General features: G+C 44.8%; 1 protein-coding gene across 1 annotated transcript in view; it reads left to right on the forward strand.

Annotated features, from left to right (window-relative positions):
• Nucleotides 1-7,750: 7,750 nt before the first annotated feature.
• The window catches only part of LOC119161925 (phosphatidylinositol-3,5-bisphosphate 3-phosphatase MTMR14), a 107,903-nt gene continuing 101,067 nt past the window's right edge, over nt 7,751-14,586 (forward strand). Inside the window, exon 1 of the mRNA XM_037414421.2 lies at nt 7,751-7,935. Within this exon, the coding sequence (XP_037270318.2) occupies nt 7,819-7,935 (117 nt within the window). The 5' untranslated portion in view covers nt 7,751-7,818. The remainder of the gene's footprint in view (nt 7,936-14,586) is intronic.

Consider the following 14,586-nt stretch of genomic DNA (forward strand, 5'->3'; position numbering starts at 1 on the left):
CTTCGTTCTAGGTAGACTAGCTGGATGTAGTCTTTCGTATTAGAAGACGTACCAAAGTGCGCCCTGATGCGAGATTCTGAGCAGCTCGTTTCATCAGTATTTACAATCTATGGGACCTGGCGCTCTCATCATTCTCGTTTCACCTTAACGGGTTGCTCCAAATTCTTGAATTCACCAAAGCTGGATTTGAGTGGGGGCCACGTATACTCGTTAAATTTTTTTTGTTATTGCTGCAGCTCTCGTACGTGTAGATGCGCAAAACTTTTACGCCTCACTCCTTGTATATTGTCAGTATTTATGGCACTTAAGGGGGCATGTCGTCGATGCACTTTGCGTTAGCCGTGCTGCGGTAGCTGTTTCTATATTGGTATCTCATCGCGTAATGCTCATTTCATTTCTTTTTATCGTGCACCAGCACACGATACGTGTTCTCAAATGCGTTCATGGTTATGATTAGATCTGAAGATGCTGGAACACTCATCTGAGGAATGCATCCTGGCACTGCCAAAGATCTGGTGCAACCATGCATTATTTGTGAATTCTGCACTAAAAAATAGGTTGGTGCCGACCACGTGCGTGAGCGTAGTTAGTGAGACGCGATACTTTGCTCTGGCCAGGCCATTTTTTATGGAATCAGCTGTTTTCCGACAAGTTTTTTGAAGCACACCGTCTCCATAGAATGGGAGTGCAAGTAGTCGAAACAATTACTTTGGCTCGTAGAACGCGTCGTCATGCGTATTAGTTGTGCAGTTTTTAGCGCAGCCCGGACATCAAGGCTGCATGCCGGTAAAAATGCGGCAAGCGTTTGCGTTCGCATGACATAAGGAAGACAGGCTCAAGCTTTCGGAGCGCTGTTCACCCATAGAGATATATACTTTCGTACAGAGTGGCTAATTAGCCCTTTCGTGGCCGAGGAAGGAAGGTTCTGATCAAGCGCTAGATGGTGTACTCATGCTCGCTTCTACTGGTTAGTCAACACGTGTAATTGCTGTCTCAAGAGGGCCATGAAGACTCAAGTTTGGCATCAATTTTTTAGGATTTTTAAAATTTTTCACTTCTCCATAACAGCTCTGCATTGTCTCCCGCTAAGGACGTTTAATGCGTTACCACCAAAATCGGCAAAGTACGCCTAGAAAAATTTGTCTCTGCATTTTTTGCACAAAGGGCAAACATATGTTTAGACGTACTGTACATGTATTTCCTTCTTGTAGCAAGGGTGTGTAGCCTAATTGTAAAGAAACTAGCACCTACACAGGTGAAAGTGGCTACTTGATATTCGCTCTGAAAAAGAGTAGTACAAGGTAATACCTGCATGCTTTAGTACACAGACGCACATACTAATTCATATTTGAGAGCCAGATTCTTATAGCCTACTACAAGCATGTGTGTACTGTGAGGAAGCAAATCCCCGCTGCTTCAGATGGTCAGGAAATTTAGTTCGTCAGAGTTTTCCACGGGGCTGCCACAATCACAACATGTCATACGACAGACAGTTGCGGTAGCAACGCTTTACTAACCGCGACAATCTGTGTAGAATAGATAGCGTTTACTACTAATTCATTTTATACATTAGTATTGATATGTGGGGTTTAACGTCCCAAAACCACCATATAATTATGAGGTGCAAAATCAGGAAATTTTATGCATTAGTAAAGTATAAGGGACACGTACCAAAAATGTGAGGCTGCGAAATGCCGAAAAATAATGAACCATTTTAGGTGTGCGAAGCAACCCTCCGTTTTCACTTGTATTTGTTCCACCCGAAAATCAGCTGTCTGGAAATGTTCAGAAAGCGTCAACATCACACCTGCTCTTACGCCCTGCCAGAACGCCTCCCCAAGAAGTGCCAGCACGGCGAAAAACTGGCATTTTTGTGGTATGCTACATGTTGTTTATAAGCCTTTTCCTCACTTGTAGATCATTGATAACACTGGTAGTTCACTGAGCGACACTTATCCTGCAGAATCGCTTGCCTGGGGCTTCCTGCTAATGACGGGCAAGTATATTTTGCGCCTTTTATATTCGATCTTTTTGTCTTTTTCTCTCGGCACTGTTTCTCAATCAGCCCCCCTTGCGTCACATTTTCAGTCCAATCATACGTAGAGCTCATATGTAATTAATTGTAAAATTCTTTTTGGTAGCGCACACCAACTCCGTTTGTTCACTGGTTCTAATGTAACAACTCTTGGGAACACCGCCTTTGTCCACGTCCACATAACCAATAGTTCGCATTGTGTACGAATTTAATTGCAAAATAAGCTTTCTTTGCATACTAATCTCGCATCAGACTCCAGCTCCCTTCAAAATTTTGGCAGAAAAAGGAAGCATTCGGCTGCCAACAATGGTGCAGAAAAGTTACATCTCGCGGCTATCCAGTGTCTTATATAGACTCGATTTCTACTTGTTCGATATGCCAGTATGTACAGATATGCATTGAATTCAACGATACGTGGTCGTCATGGCACGGCTATACGAGGTGTGTGTGTGTGTGGTCTCGACAATGGTTCCGTCGTTCATACTGGGTTACGCCGAATACCTCAATTAAAAGTGCTATCCAATAACGTTGTTACACAGGAATTGGCAGCCCACCATAGAGAGTGTTCCATACAGGCGCTGTCGTCCATGTTCCTTTCATAAAACACCTACAAACTATCCACTTCTAAGGTGTGCCATTCCGCCACGTGCCCTTGCTTAAACGTTTTCTCCTAAAAATGCCCCGCTTAACGCATAAATGCACAAGCAACTCTGTGAGAACGACGCAGTCACTTTATTGCGATGCTACGACAGAGCCCTCCTGTCTAGGGATGACCAAGATGCACGTGGCAAGGAACTCACGCAACACATGCAGAAAGCTCGTCGCGCCAGGGCTTGGGGGCGTTTTGTCGTTCCTGTCATACTGTACGACAGAAAAGTATGTAGGTTTTTTTCAGACCATTTACTCGTTAAAGTTTTCTTGCATGGTTTAGTACTGCTACAGGCATTACACACAATATGTTTTTCCTTCAGAATAACATTTCGCATCAATGCACCTCTCTTCCTATATAGCATATATGCCGCTCGGCAACTCTCTCTGTAGGAAGAGAGATAAGCAGCCGAGTGGTGATGAATGTAGTCAGCGGTATGAATTTTGTCATCGCAAGATATCTTGTTCTTGCGGTTATTAATTGGGCTTTCGTTACACTAATCAGTGTTTATTTTCTAATTACGTGAAATCTTTTCTTATCCGAGATGGTGTCACGGACATGAACGAACTACCTTCGTTTTCCTAGCCAGTTGTTGAAACTGGTACACTTTGCGGAACAGTTACAACTAGCGGCAAATTTGCCGGTACCTTGCTTTTTCTGTGTGCGTGCAGGTTTCTCGACCAGCGTGTACACATACGTGTCCTTCGTGGCTTCAGGTAAAATTTTTTTCATGAGTTTTTTTGTGTCTTAAGTACAATATATTTGCCCAGTATTCGGGGCTAACAAATGTGCGTGCCATGTGTTTTTCGAGAACCGACTGAGCAAGTCTCGCGCCCCCGCTGTACAAATTGACAAGTAGCATTGTTTTGATTTGGTCCAGAAAGTAGTTGTCGCAGTGTGCGTCAGAATCTATGTCCACCTCTCTGTAGGTATTTAAGTCTTTTTCAGGTGTGACCGCACTTAACAGCCAACATCACTTCCAAATAAACAATACGTGATTTACACGAAGAAAGTTTCTAATTTTTACAAATCAATCTCCTTTAGGCAGCACTGAAAGCACTCCGACATCGAGCTAAGAGGCTTCCCAGGAGTCTACAGGCAAGTATAGGTTGCTGCAGTTGATACGCGGTGGTTGTGCATTGCAAAAAATTTTCGGTGGCTTCCAATCTATCGGGGACTCAGTTTCGAAGGCTCACATTTTTTACCTAAAATATTAAAACGGACCAAATTATAAGTAGTGTTGTCTTAATTAATGCACCAAGTTTATAGCGGAGCTTTAGGGACAGGTAAGTAGTACTGTGTAGTTACCCGAACGAGAGGGGCAGGGGAAGCCCTAATGTGTCAATTTAGTTGACGTGCCAGAGGCAGCTCGTGAAGCACCACCTGCCGTATCCATGGTACGAGATTGCTTGTGAGAATTTCTGGTCAAGTAACGTTTGCAGTACGAGGGCGCTTTTGATTTTACCGCCATTGAAATGAGCGCAAGGTGGCCGAGATCAGGTTGAGCAATCCCAGTCGCGTCACTGCAGCACGTGCAGCTTTATGCATCATAAATTCCGAAGTATTCTTAGCCAGCCGAGATTTCACCTGAAACTGAATTCAGAAAAATATCTCGAGCCATCACGCATGAATTAGACAATTCTATGTACTTCCAGGAATTTCATGTCAGCTCAAAAATTTCCCTGCATGAGGCCCTCCCAGAAACCATTAGAGAAAACCCTTTGGCGCAAGTTTGAAAGCAAGTTTTGCTACGTCGGCTGTGATTCACGTCAAATAAAGATATCCCTTTCCGTTCCCTGTTAAGAGACAAAGAAACAGTACCATGTTCGCGGCTGTTCTTTTTTTTTCTGACGAACATCATTTACTGGCCTCTTCCCTCCCCATAACTCCTATGGTTCTATTTTCTGGAAATATTTCAAAAAAGGTGATGTACTCGAAATATACATGCAGCGAATTTGCTCTACTTCTTCCCCAGTTTTAACTTTCTGCAAATCTGTTGAGTGGCCTCAGAGAATCACTCCCATATTTGAAGCTATACTGCAGCTCTCGATTACATTTAGATGCGTCGGCACACCGCGAGGGATTAGTACTACCTAATAACCACACATATTTGCAGCAAAACGCACTGCATTTGTTTATTGAGGTGTTAGAGACAATTAACAAAGAGAACAGCGTTACCACCGTGCGCCAGTGAATTTCACCACACTAGTAACTTTTAATATGCCCGTTTTTAGTTTAAGATCTTCCTTGTGAAATAGGCGAATACTATTTTAATCAGTTGGTTACGATCAAAACTCAACGCAAATGGCTTTAATATTTTTCCTACAGTAATATACATGTTTTTTTTTTGCTACGACCATCGCACACAGGGGAACGGGGGATGCTGCCGCCAGCCTAACGTACGGTATGGCCACAGTGAAGTATCGTGGTTTCAGTAGCAGAACGTGAACAACAACGTGAAGAAGAAAGACCAAAAATATGTCCAAGGAGGCAAAAAAATTCAAATTGTTTAGTATAAATTTCATAAGCACGAGGTTTCGCAGGCGGAAATGACAAACGACTACCACTTATCGAGTCTCTGCAAATACCGCTTATATAGTCGGTTGTGCTCATCTTCTTTTTTCTGCCGTAAAAACGTGTCTGATTGATATTCTTATCTTACGAAGCACATAGCAAACACATTAAACCGTTAGTTACAGTCCGGCTGGTTTTGAGAAGCGTGAAGACACTGAAATCTGCACTTCTAGGCAAGAAAATGCAGAGATATCACAAACTATACTTATGGCATTCTGACTTATACGATGATGTACAGTTTTTCAGTGTGGTGTAGTGGTTACTGTCTCGTGCTTGAAATATTCAGTGCGTCAACAGGTTGAAATCTTGAGTCTCGCTGGGTAATTTTTTTACGTCTCCCCTTTTTTTAAAAGTGTGAATACACTTTATAAGCGACCTTAAACCATCCACCGCCGTCGGCGGCGTCCGCAGTCTTCTCTCTATCTTTAAAAGAAAGAGGACTTGGCGGGCCGCAGCGCGACGCTCTACTGAATAAGCCACGGACGCGACGCTGATAGTCCCCCTCCCCCTTCGCTCGCTCCTCCGCTCTCCTCGCTCGCTGCAGCTGCGCGCGCACCCCTCTCTCTCGCGCGCCCGCCTTCTCTCTCAGTCTCCCGTCGAGAGCGGGTCGTGCGATGGATGTCCCGGAGGCAACGTCTACCATCAACAACGAATGCAGTACAACCGAATGCCAGCACTGCACCCGTCGTTGGAGGTGACGGTACTGCGGTGGTTTAGCCGACGTTGGAAGACAAGGCGGCGCTGCGAAGGGCTCGTGAGACCGAACGTAAGCGGGCGAAGCGTGCAGCAGATGCCGAACTGCGTGCTCGCGAGGCCGAGTGAAAACGAGCGAAGCATGCAGCGCATGCCGAACTGCGCGCTCGCGAGACCGAGGACAAGCGGGCGAAGCGTGCAGAGGATGCCGAACTTCGCGCTCGCGAGGCCGAGGACAAGCGGGCGAAGCGTGCAGCGAATGGTGAACTGCGCGCTCGCGAGGCCGAGATGAGGCGTCAGCATCGAGCCGCGAACAAAGCGCTGGTACTAACCGTGAGCTACAACGATAACACGAATAGGTGCTAATTTGTAGTGTAGTTTGTGTGTGTGTGACGCGCTCGCGATGTGTGCATTTAAAGCATCGTACGAAAATCGTGAAGTGTAAATAAATAATACTTCGTATATAATGTATCTGTGTACAAATGCTTCATGACAAACAACACCTAAATTCATTAATTACACTTTAATCATCATCATCACTAATAAAACTCCCTAGCATTTTCCCGAGGGTGAACATGGTTAAGTGCGAATGCACGGGGTGATGTTATGAGGGGGAGTAAAGTTAAAATCTGTTGGCATTCGGCAGTGAGTTAACGTAAACTCCCCCGTGTGATCAAATTGCGATTCCCAGGAACCATTACACCATAAAGGCATCATAGTGTGATTAATAAATATGATAGTGCGAATTAATAAATACCCCTCATAGCATCACCCCGTGCATTCGCACTTAACCATGTTCACCCTCGGGGAAATGCTTGGGAGTTTTTTGTTGTAGTGCTCGTATCTTGCCATCATTTCAATCCACGCACGTTAAAATCCATTAAAACATTTGATTTGTGATTTGTTGGGTTTAACGTCCCAAAACCACCATATGATTATGAGAGACGCCGTAGTGGAGGGCTCTGGAAATTTCAACCACCTGGGGTTCTTTAACGTGCACCCAAATCTGAGCACACGGGCCTACAACATTTCCGCCTCCATCAGAAATGCAGCCGCCACAGCCGGGATTCAATCCCGCGACCTACGGGTCAGCAGCCGAGTACCTTAGCCACTGCGGTGGGGCCATTAAAAACATTAAAACACATTTAAAAGTCCAATTGCGGCCGAAGTCCTGCTTTTTTTTTTCTTCAGGTGTACTGCTACTCTCTTTGGTGGGGTCTTGCTATTCTGCTTCGGGCAGCGTTTTGTTACTCTGTTGGGGGGAGTGCTTTGGCCTGTTCTGGGAAAATCTGTACTCTGTCTCACTAAGAGGTGACTTATTTTGAAAAATACAGTGAGATAAGGGACAAGAAAGTATTCTCTCTGAGAGAGTGCCCAGCACTCTTTCTGTTTATAGAGGGAATGAGCACTATTGAAGACATAATCTTTAACATTAGCATAAAAGACGATCGTCTTTGATTTGCTCAAAACAGTTCTTCAGATATACTTATTAGTCACCTTCTGTTTTTATCATATAAAGCCTACCGCTTTGTCATTTCGCAATTTATTTACTATCAAAAGTCGTTCTCCCTTCTTTCCCTAGTGCTTTATGAGCAATTTACGTGCGCCCCCTTATCGATCAGAATCGGTTCTGGACCATGTTTCGTTTACAGCTAAGCGACTATGTGAACTTGCATATACGTCATATGAAACGTCATGTGATTCTTTCAATGCGTGTTGGAAAGCTGTTCTGAGGGGCGGTGCTGAAATATGCGTCATATGAAGGGTCATGTGATCACTCAAATTGATATCTGAAAGCTGTTCTGGGGGGTGGTGCTGATCTTCTTACTTTGCCTTTGTGGCAGCGCGCGGCGTTCAGGCAACAAAGATGAGTTCCCCGGGTGAAAATTCTACACCGCCGCACGTTCAGGACCTTGACCTCGATTATCTGGTGTCCGTCTTTGCGAGCAATGTTTTCACTTCCAACACTACGGATCCCAAAGAGGTAAGAAAGCAGACTCGGAACTTAGTAATTGGTACAATTTTCGTCAGCTTTTAAAGGAACGTGGTACACAAGTATGGGGCAGTGAGTGATATACGAGCCGCTTCAAAGCTCTTCCCGTTTGTTGTCGCACCAGTGCACTTGACGGGTTCATTTCTATTTGAGGCGATACTCCACTATCATCGCACATCAGTACATACCATAGGGAAGTGAAACGTGAATTGTAAATGGATGGCAGCACCTTATTCGAAGCGTCATTGGTATATACGCGTCGGTAAGAAAATCGAAGTCCACAGCGTCCGTTTCCTCAGACAGCCGATAGGGCGCAAACTGCCTGTGGTAGCGCATTTTCATTGTATAGAGTGGCGCAATCAGTCGAACGTTTCAAAGTTGAGAATGGAGGGTGTAGATTGAGGTGCTCGCTTTCTAGTTTGTTGGTGTGTTACCTCCCATCAAATTCACGTTGCACCATAGCTCGGGTGGAGCTGTTAGTATCGCTGTCTCGTAACTAGCTGACCTCAAACAGGTAAAACTTTATGACGAGGCTCTCTGTTACCAGCAACGTGCGGTCGAAATAGAAGTACAAATGGGAGCACTGGCGAAACTCACTTCATTAGCATAGCGTCAATATGGCTATCCCCTGTGAATCCGGAACCGGGATTTCGCCCATGCTACAGCTAAAACACCACATCTGCAGTTGCAGTATGAGCCATTTGAATGGTCCTTCTCAAAATGAACACGTGAGCGTGTGCTGACGCGCCGCCCTCGTTTTTACCATGCGAGCTGCTGTCGCCAGCTTGCCTCAAACTGGCCCGCTTCTTTTCGAGCTTGCATGTCATTTCCTCCGCCAGAAACGCCACCAAACATTGCGCAGACTCCGTCTACTGCTTCCAATTTGTACTGAACAGTGACGGCATGTCACGCCTTGTGTTACGCTCTATGACGTGCTTCGAAAAAGTATCAGTGATTTCACATCAAGGTGCCTATTTTTTTTAGGTATGTTATCATCGCAACCTCCATTAATTTTGACCGTTGTCCTATCGGGCATTTGCACCTTGTGAAACTCGCAATAATGGGAACATGGCAGAAATACTGTGAACCGAACAAGAAATTGAGAGAAGTGGCAATGCGCTCACTGAGCTTGTGACTTTGGTTCACTGAGGTCACTGTGTTCTTTATGTCTGTGAACAAGCGCTTGCATAAGTTGTGCACGGGATGTCAAGTGCGAACTGTCTGCTATACATATTTGACCTTTGTCTGCTGTGTATGGCATCGCACAATTTTGTTACTGAAGTTATTATCAGTGGTGCATCATGAGCCACGTGGTTCCCATAATCCAGACCACGACAGGTTTTCTCGCATATACAGTACGGTGCACTGTAAAAGCGAACACGCGAGTGCGTGGCCGGCAGTCCGCGGAGCGCTAACAGCTGACGATATCTTAAAATGCGGTGCATGCGCATTGGTTCATCAAGCCGGTGCGTGGCTTGCGTCGTCTGCTACTTCTCTGCCCGTGCACAAGGTGTGTGCTTGTTGGCCATGGCCCTTTACGCCTTTCGTTTTCGCGCTGTAAGTTATTTGATACCAACTCGACCTTCCTCTTTATATATTGGTCGAAAGGCCCCAAGCTTATAATGTACGCAGCATCTGACTTCTGTAGCCTTATCTGTTGTCAAAAGCGGCCAGATTCAGCAAGCAGTATGTGAAAAATATCGCGTCCTTTACAGTTGCTTGAAATCCTACGACCAGCAGGTAGATTGACAGCTGAATAAACAGCACCGCAAAATTACGAAAGCGCACTCCAACGCTTTCCTGCGCACAGGCTGGGAAGTTGCACACGAAACTGGGCGCGCCTTTTGCTATTCTGCGCGCATGTGCTGCATTTACAAATCTCGCCACTAGTTGGCGGCGCGCGGCATGCTGGCCCCAAGCTGACGTGTTTTCTCAACAGCGTACTGTATTGTAATTGACTATTTTTGATTTTATAAGGCGTAGCTTTTTTTCTAGAATACATGGAGACGGAACACATTTTCGCTGCTGCCCCGCCGCGGTGGTCTAGTGGCTAAGGTACTCGGCTGCTGACCCGCAGGTCGCGGGTTCGATTCCCGGCTACGGCGGCTGCATTTCCGATGGAGGCGGAAATGTTGTAGGCCCGTGTACTCAGATTTGGGTGAATGTTAAAGAACCCCAGGTGGTCGAAATTTCCGGAGTCCTACACAACGGCGTCTCTCATAATCAAATGTTGGTTTTGGGACGTTAAACCCCACAAATCAATCATCAATCATTTTCACTGCTGAACTTACATTCAAAAGATTAGGCAAACTTTAAAGTTTTAGTGCTGACTGCAGATCAATTAACTGCCAAAGTTTAAGGACGCCTAAATTACGGATTTTCATTTATAGTTACCTAAAGTGTCTTGAGTAATTTGAAATAACAATAATCTTTCGAGGCCTGTCCGAGCACGTTGGGGTCACAAAAAGCGTGGCCACTGATAAAATGTTAGATTAAAAAGTCTTATGACAAGTGGCAAAATTTAGATGAAGGCTCATTGAGGCAGTATTCAGGGAGGGTAAAAGGCAAATCGCGTGCACCACGAAATACTTTGCGTGTGACGTCTAGTACTTCTCTTTGGCTCATGCAGTGTGCATACAGACCACCATGCACTTTGACATTTTCTCTCAAAGCAGTACAGCGTAAAACTTGGAGGCAGCCTTTGCGGCCCTCTTTCTGCATAAAGAGAGTGTGACAATATTTGAGGTGTGAAAGCCCAAATTCAGCATATGACTTAGGGGCACCGTCGATATGGTCTCCGTGAATTTAACTCATCTGGCGGTTTTTTTACATGCACCTACATCGCACACGGACATCTACCATTAGGCCTTAATCAAAAGGCGACCGCCGCGGCCGAGATCGCATGCACTACCTTCAGATCTTGAGTTCTCCAAATCTAATACATTAACCATTAACGCGGTAGACGTGCGATAAGCGTAAGAAAGCCCAGCGGCAATCTATTTTCATGATATATATATATATATATATATATATATATATATATATATATATATATATAAATATATATATATATATATGTGGGGGGGGGGGAAGGAAGTGAATAGTTGAGGGCTCATTTTTCCATGTTTTGACAGTATATTATTGAGATCTAACTGACAATGTTGCCAAGGAAAGTATAGGGGAAGGTATTAGGTTGAATTGATATATATATATATATATATATATATATATATATATATATATTCAGATGGGGTGTTGAACAACTAAGAGTTGTCTCAGTGAACGAGAGATTTATTTAGCACAAAGCTAACTGAATGCAAGCCTGCGATCACAGCAGGTATCCTTGTTTCTCTACTCGAGCTCCATGTCCACTGCCCTCCTTACAATCACCTCCGGGCGACGAGGGAGCCATCCTGGCGACCTACAGGTGTACACAGAAGGGTCGCGGTATCGCTTGAGCCGAAAGACATGTATGATTTCTCGTCCCCGATGACGCTTGTCTGGAGATGCGTCCAGCAGCTCTACGAGATAGTTGACAGGCGATGTTTGGTGTACAGCTCGATAGAGACCCCGGTACCTAGACGAAAGCTTGTGGGAGAGTCCTGGAGGAGTAGAAGCAATCCACAGCCATACCAGCAAGTTAGGGGCAAAGCTCTTAGGCGTGGTTGACACATCGTGGCGATGTTTTTGGTGCGTCTGGTCGTGTGACGTGAACGCACGAGCAAGCTTCGGACATTCTTCAGCGTGTGCTGCTTCTCGTAAAACGGTTGTCAACTCTGAAGAGTCGGATCGATAATGATATCCGTTGTTGATGGCTCGCGTCCATAAAGAACGAAGGCGAAAATCCAGTGATGTTTTGCGTTGCAGTGTAGTAAGCATATTTCACAAAAGGGGGTATGCTCTCCCGATTCGACTAGTCGGATGAAGCGTACATGGCCTGCATACTTCCAAGTGTACGAATAAAACGCTCTGCCATCACATTAGTCTGCGGGTGATATGCTGTGGTAGTGAGGTGTATGATGCGACACTCGCTCAACAACGCTTTGGTGGCATCGGAGAGAAAAACGCGGCCGCGCTCGTTCAATAACTCCCGAGGTGCTTCATGTTTTACAACCAGGTTTTACAGTATAAAACATGCAATGTATTTTGCGGTAGCAGAAAGTAACGCAGCTGTTTGAACGTACAACGTTGGATGGTCGATAGCGACAATGACCCAGCGGTTGCTACTCGAGTATAGGGAAGCGGACCGTTAATGTTGATTCCGACACGAAGGCTCATGTTGGACATGGCAACGGCTGCATTGAACCTGTGGTATGTTGAGCGGGCGTCGCTGGCACGTAAAGCAAGACCTTACGTAACGGCGAACAAAACGGTACATACTGCACCAGTAGTACCGCAGCTGCAAGCGAGTGTATGTTTTTAAAACACCAGCGTGGCCACATTGCGGATCATCGTGGAACGTGGCGCAGATGTCAGAGCAGAAATGTCGGGGAATGACGAGCTAACACTTACGGCCGATCGAGCTGTAGTTTCGGTGGTAAGGCAGGTTATCCCGAATAGCGAAGTGTTTTGTTTGACGGCTAAGCGTCCTAGAAACTGATGCGGGCGTCTGGTTTGAAATTCCAAAAAAGAAAAAAATCCAAGCGATTTTGCGTAGCTCGGAAGGCGTGTCCGAAATGCTGATGGCCAAGTTAGCACTGGTGGAGATAGGCGAGCAGACAGGCTCTGAAGGCAAATGCGAGCGTGACAGGGCATCGGCATCGGATTGCTTCCGACCAGAACGGTAGATAACACGGATATCAAATTCCTGTAACAGCAATGCCCAACGAGTGAGCCGACCATTAAAATCTATTAGTAAAGATAACCAGCAAAGCGCATGACGGTCCGTAGCAACATCAAACGTACGTCCATATAAATAAGGCCAAAATTTTTCGATTGCCCAAATAATGCTGAGGAACTCCTTTTCAGTCCCACTGTAATTCTTCTCGGCTTCACTGAGGGTGCGGCTGGCATAGGCAACGATGTACTCGTCGCAGCCATCCTTGCGTTGGGTCAGTATGGCCCTTAGCTCGACACCACTAGCGTCCGCATGAAGTTCCGTTGGAGCAGACGGATCGAAATGCCGGAGTATGGGAGGTGTAGTGAAGAGCCGTCGGAGTTTCCGAAATACATCATCACGCTCCTGCGACCACGCTGACAAATCAGAACTTCCGGCAAGAAGATTTGTTAAAGGGGCGGTAATTTTTTTGTCTTTATTCAAGAATTACGCCGCATCGCCCTTGGGCGCTACAGAAGGGGGGTTTACAAGAGAAATACAAACAGATCTTCATTTACACAAGACTTGTTCTTTAGAGAGCTTGTTTCGTTCGGCTACACACTTTAGAAAGAATTCGAAAACATGCACGTCCTGGGCTGGTATTCACGGACTTTCTTTTTGATAATTACGCATAGAAGCATAAAAATGTGTATTTAAATATTTAATTTTATGTCTGCCTCGTTCTTATATAATTAAAAAAATAGTTTTAGCCTTAACTTCCGTCTTAGTGAAGACAATTACCAATTCAATTCTTTTTTCATCATTGTGACACTGTCCATTCTACGGTACCTGCCCAATACGTAACTGGCTGCCGTTTTGAATACCTTCTATTTGAGAAATTAGACTGGCTTCCGATGGATCCCATAGTTGACAGGCGTACTCTAATAGAGATCTAACACATGTAGTAAATGCACTCCGTTTTAATTCATCTTTGCGACATCTCATATTTCATTGAACAAAGTTTAGCGCCCATCCAGCCTTACAAACTGTCTCACTGATGTGCTCATTCTATCAGCAGTGACTGGAAAACACGACGCCTAGGTACTTAGAGACATTAACTGTGGTAAGAACCTTCTTATTTTTAAATTAGTGATTTATCATTGGTTTTTCTTCCTAGTAAAACACATATGGATGCACTTTTTCGCGTTTGAACACATGCTTCACTGTTCACACCAATCACATATTCAGTTCAAGTCTCCCTGTAACGCTGTCGCATCTTCGTCGTAAAATATACTTCGGTACACCACGCAGTCATCTGCGAAAAGTCGCAAGGAGTACGTAATACTTAAATTTATATTTCTGTATATTAAAAATTATATAGGTCCCAATACAGAGCTTTGAGGGACTCCTGAGGTGACGTTTACGTAACACGATTTTTTGCATTTATTAGCAACACACTGCCTGCGCTCCGATAAGAAATTTTCAGTCCATTTGACATCTCTATGTATACCTATTTGCTGTAGTTTGTAAATAAGAAGCGCATGCGTAACCACGTCGAAAGCTTTTCTAAACTCTAAAAACAAACAATCTATCTGGACCCCAGCATAAATTTCACTCCCTAAATAGTGATAGAATTCTACAAGTTGTGTAGTGCAGGACAAGCCCTTGCGGAAACCATGCTGTACTTTAATTAGGATATTGTTTTAGGCGAGGTGATTCATGATGGCTGAGTAAATTATATGCTCCATTATTTTCTATACAAAACAAGTCAAGGAGATGGGCCTATAATTCTGCACATCATTTTTTAGAGCCCCCTTTGTGAATTGGCACAACGTGGGCTATCTTCCAGTCTTAATTCAATTCACAAGCACAACAAAGTGACTGCG

The sequence above is a fragment of the Rhipicephalus microplus genome, chromosome X (genome assembly GCF_043290135.1).
Source record: "Rhipicephalus microplus isolate Deutch F79 chromosome X, USDA_Rmic, whole genome shotgun sequence".
In the NCBI taxonomy this organism is placed as follows: domain Eukaryota; kingdom Metazoa; phylum Arthropoda; class Arachnida; order Ixodida; family Ixodidae; genus Rhipicephalus; species Rhipicephalus microplus.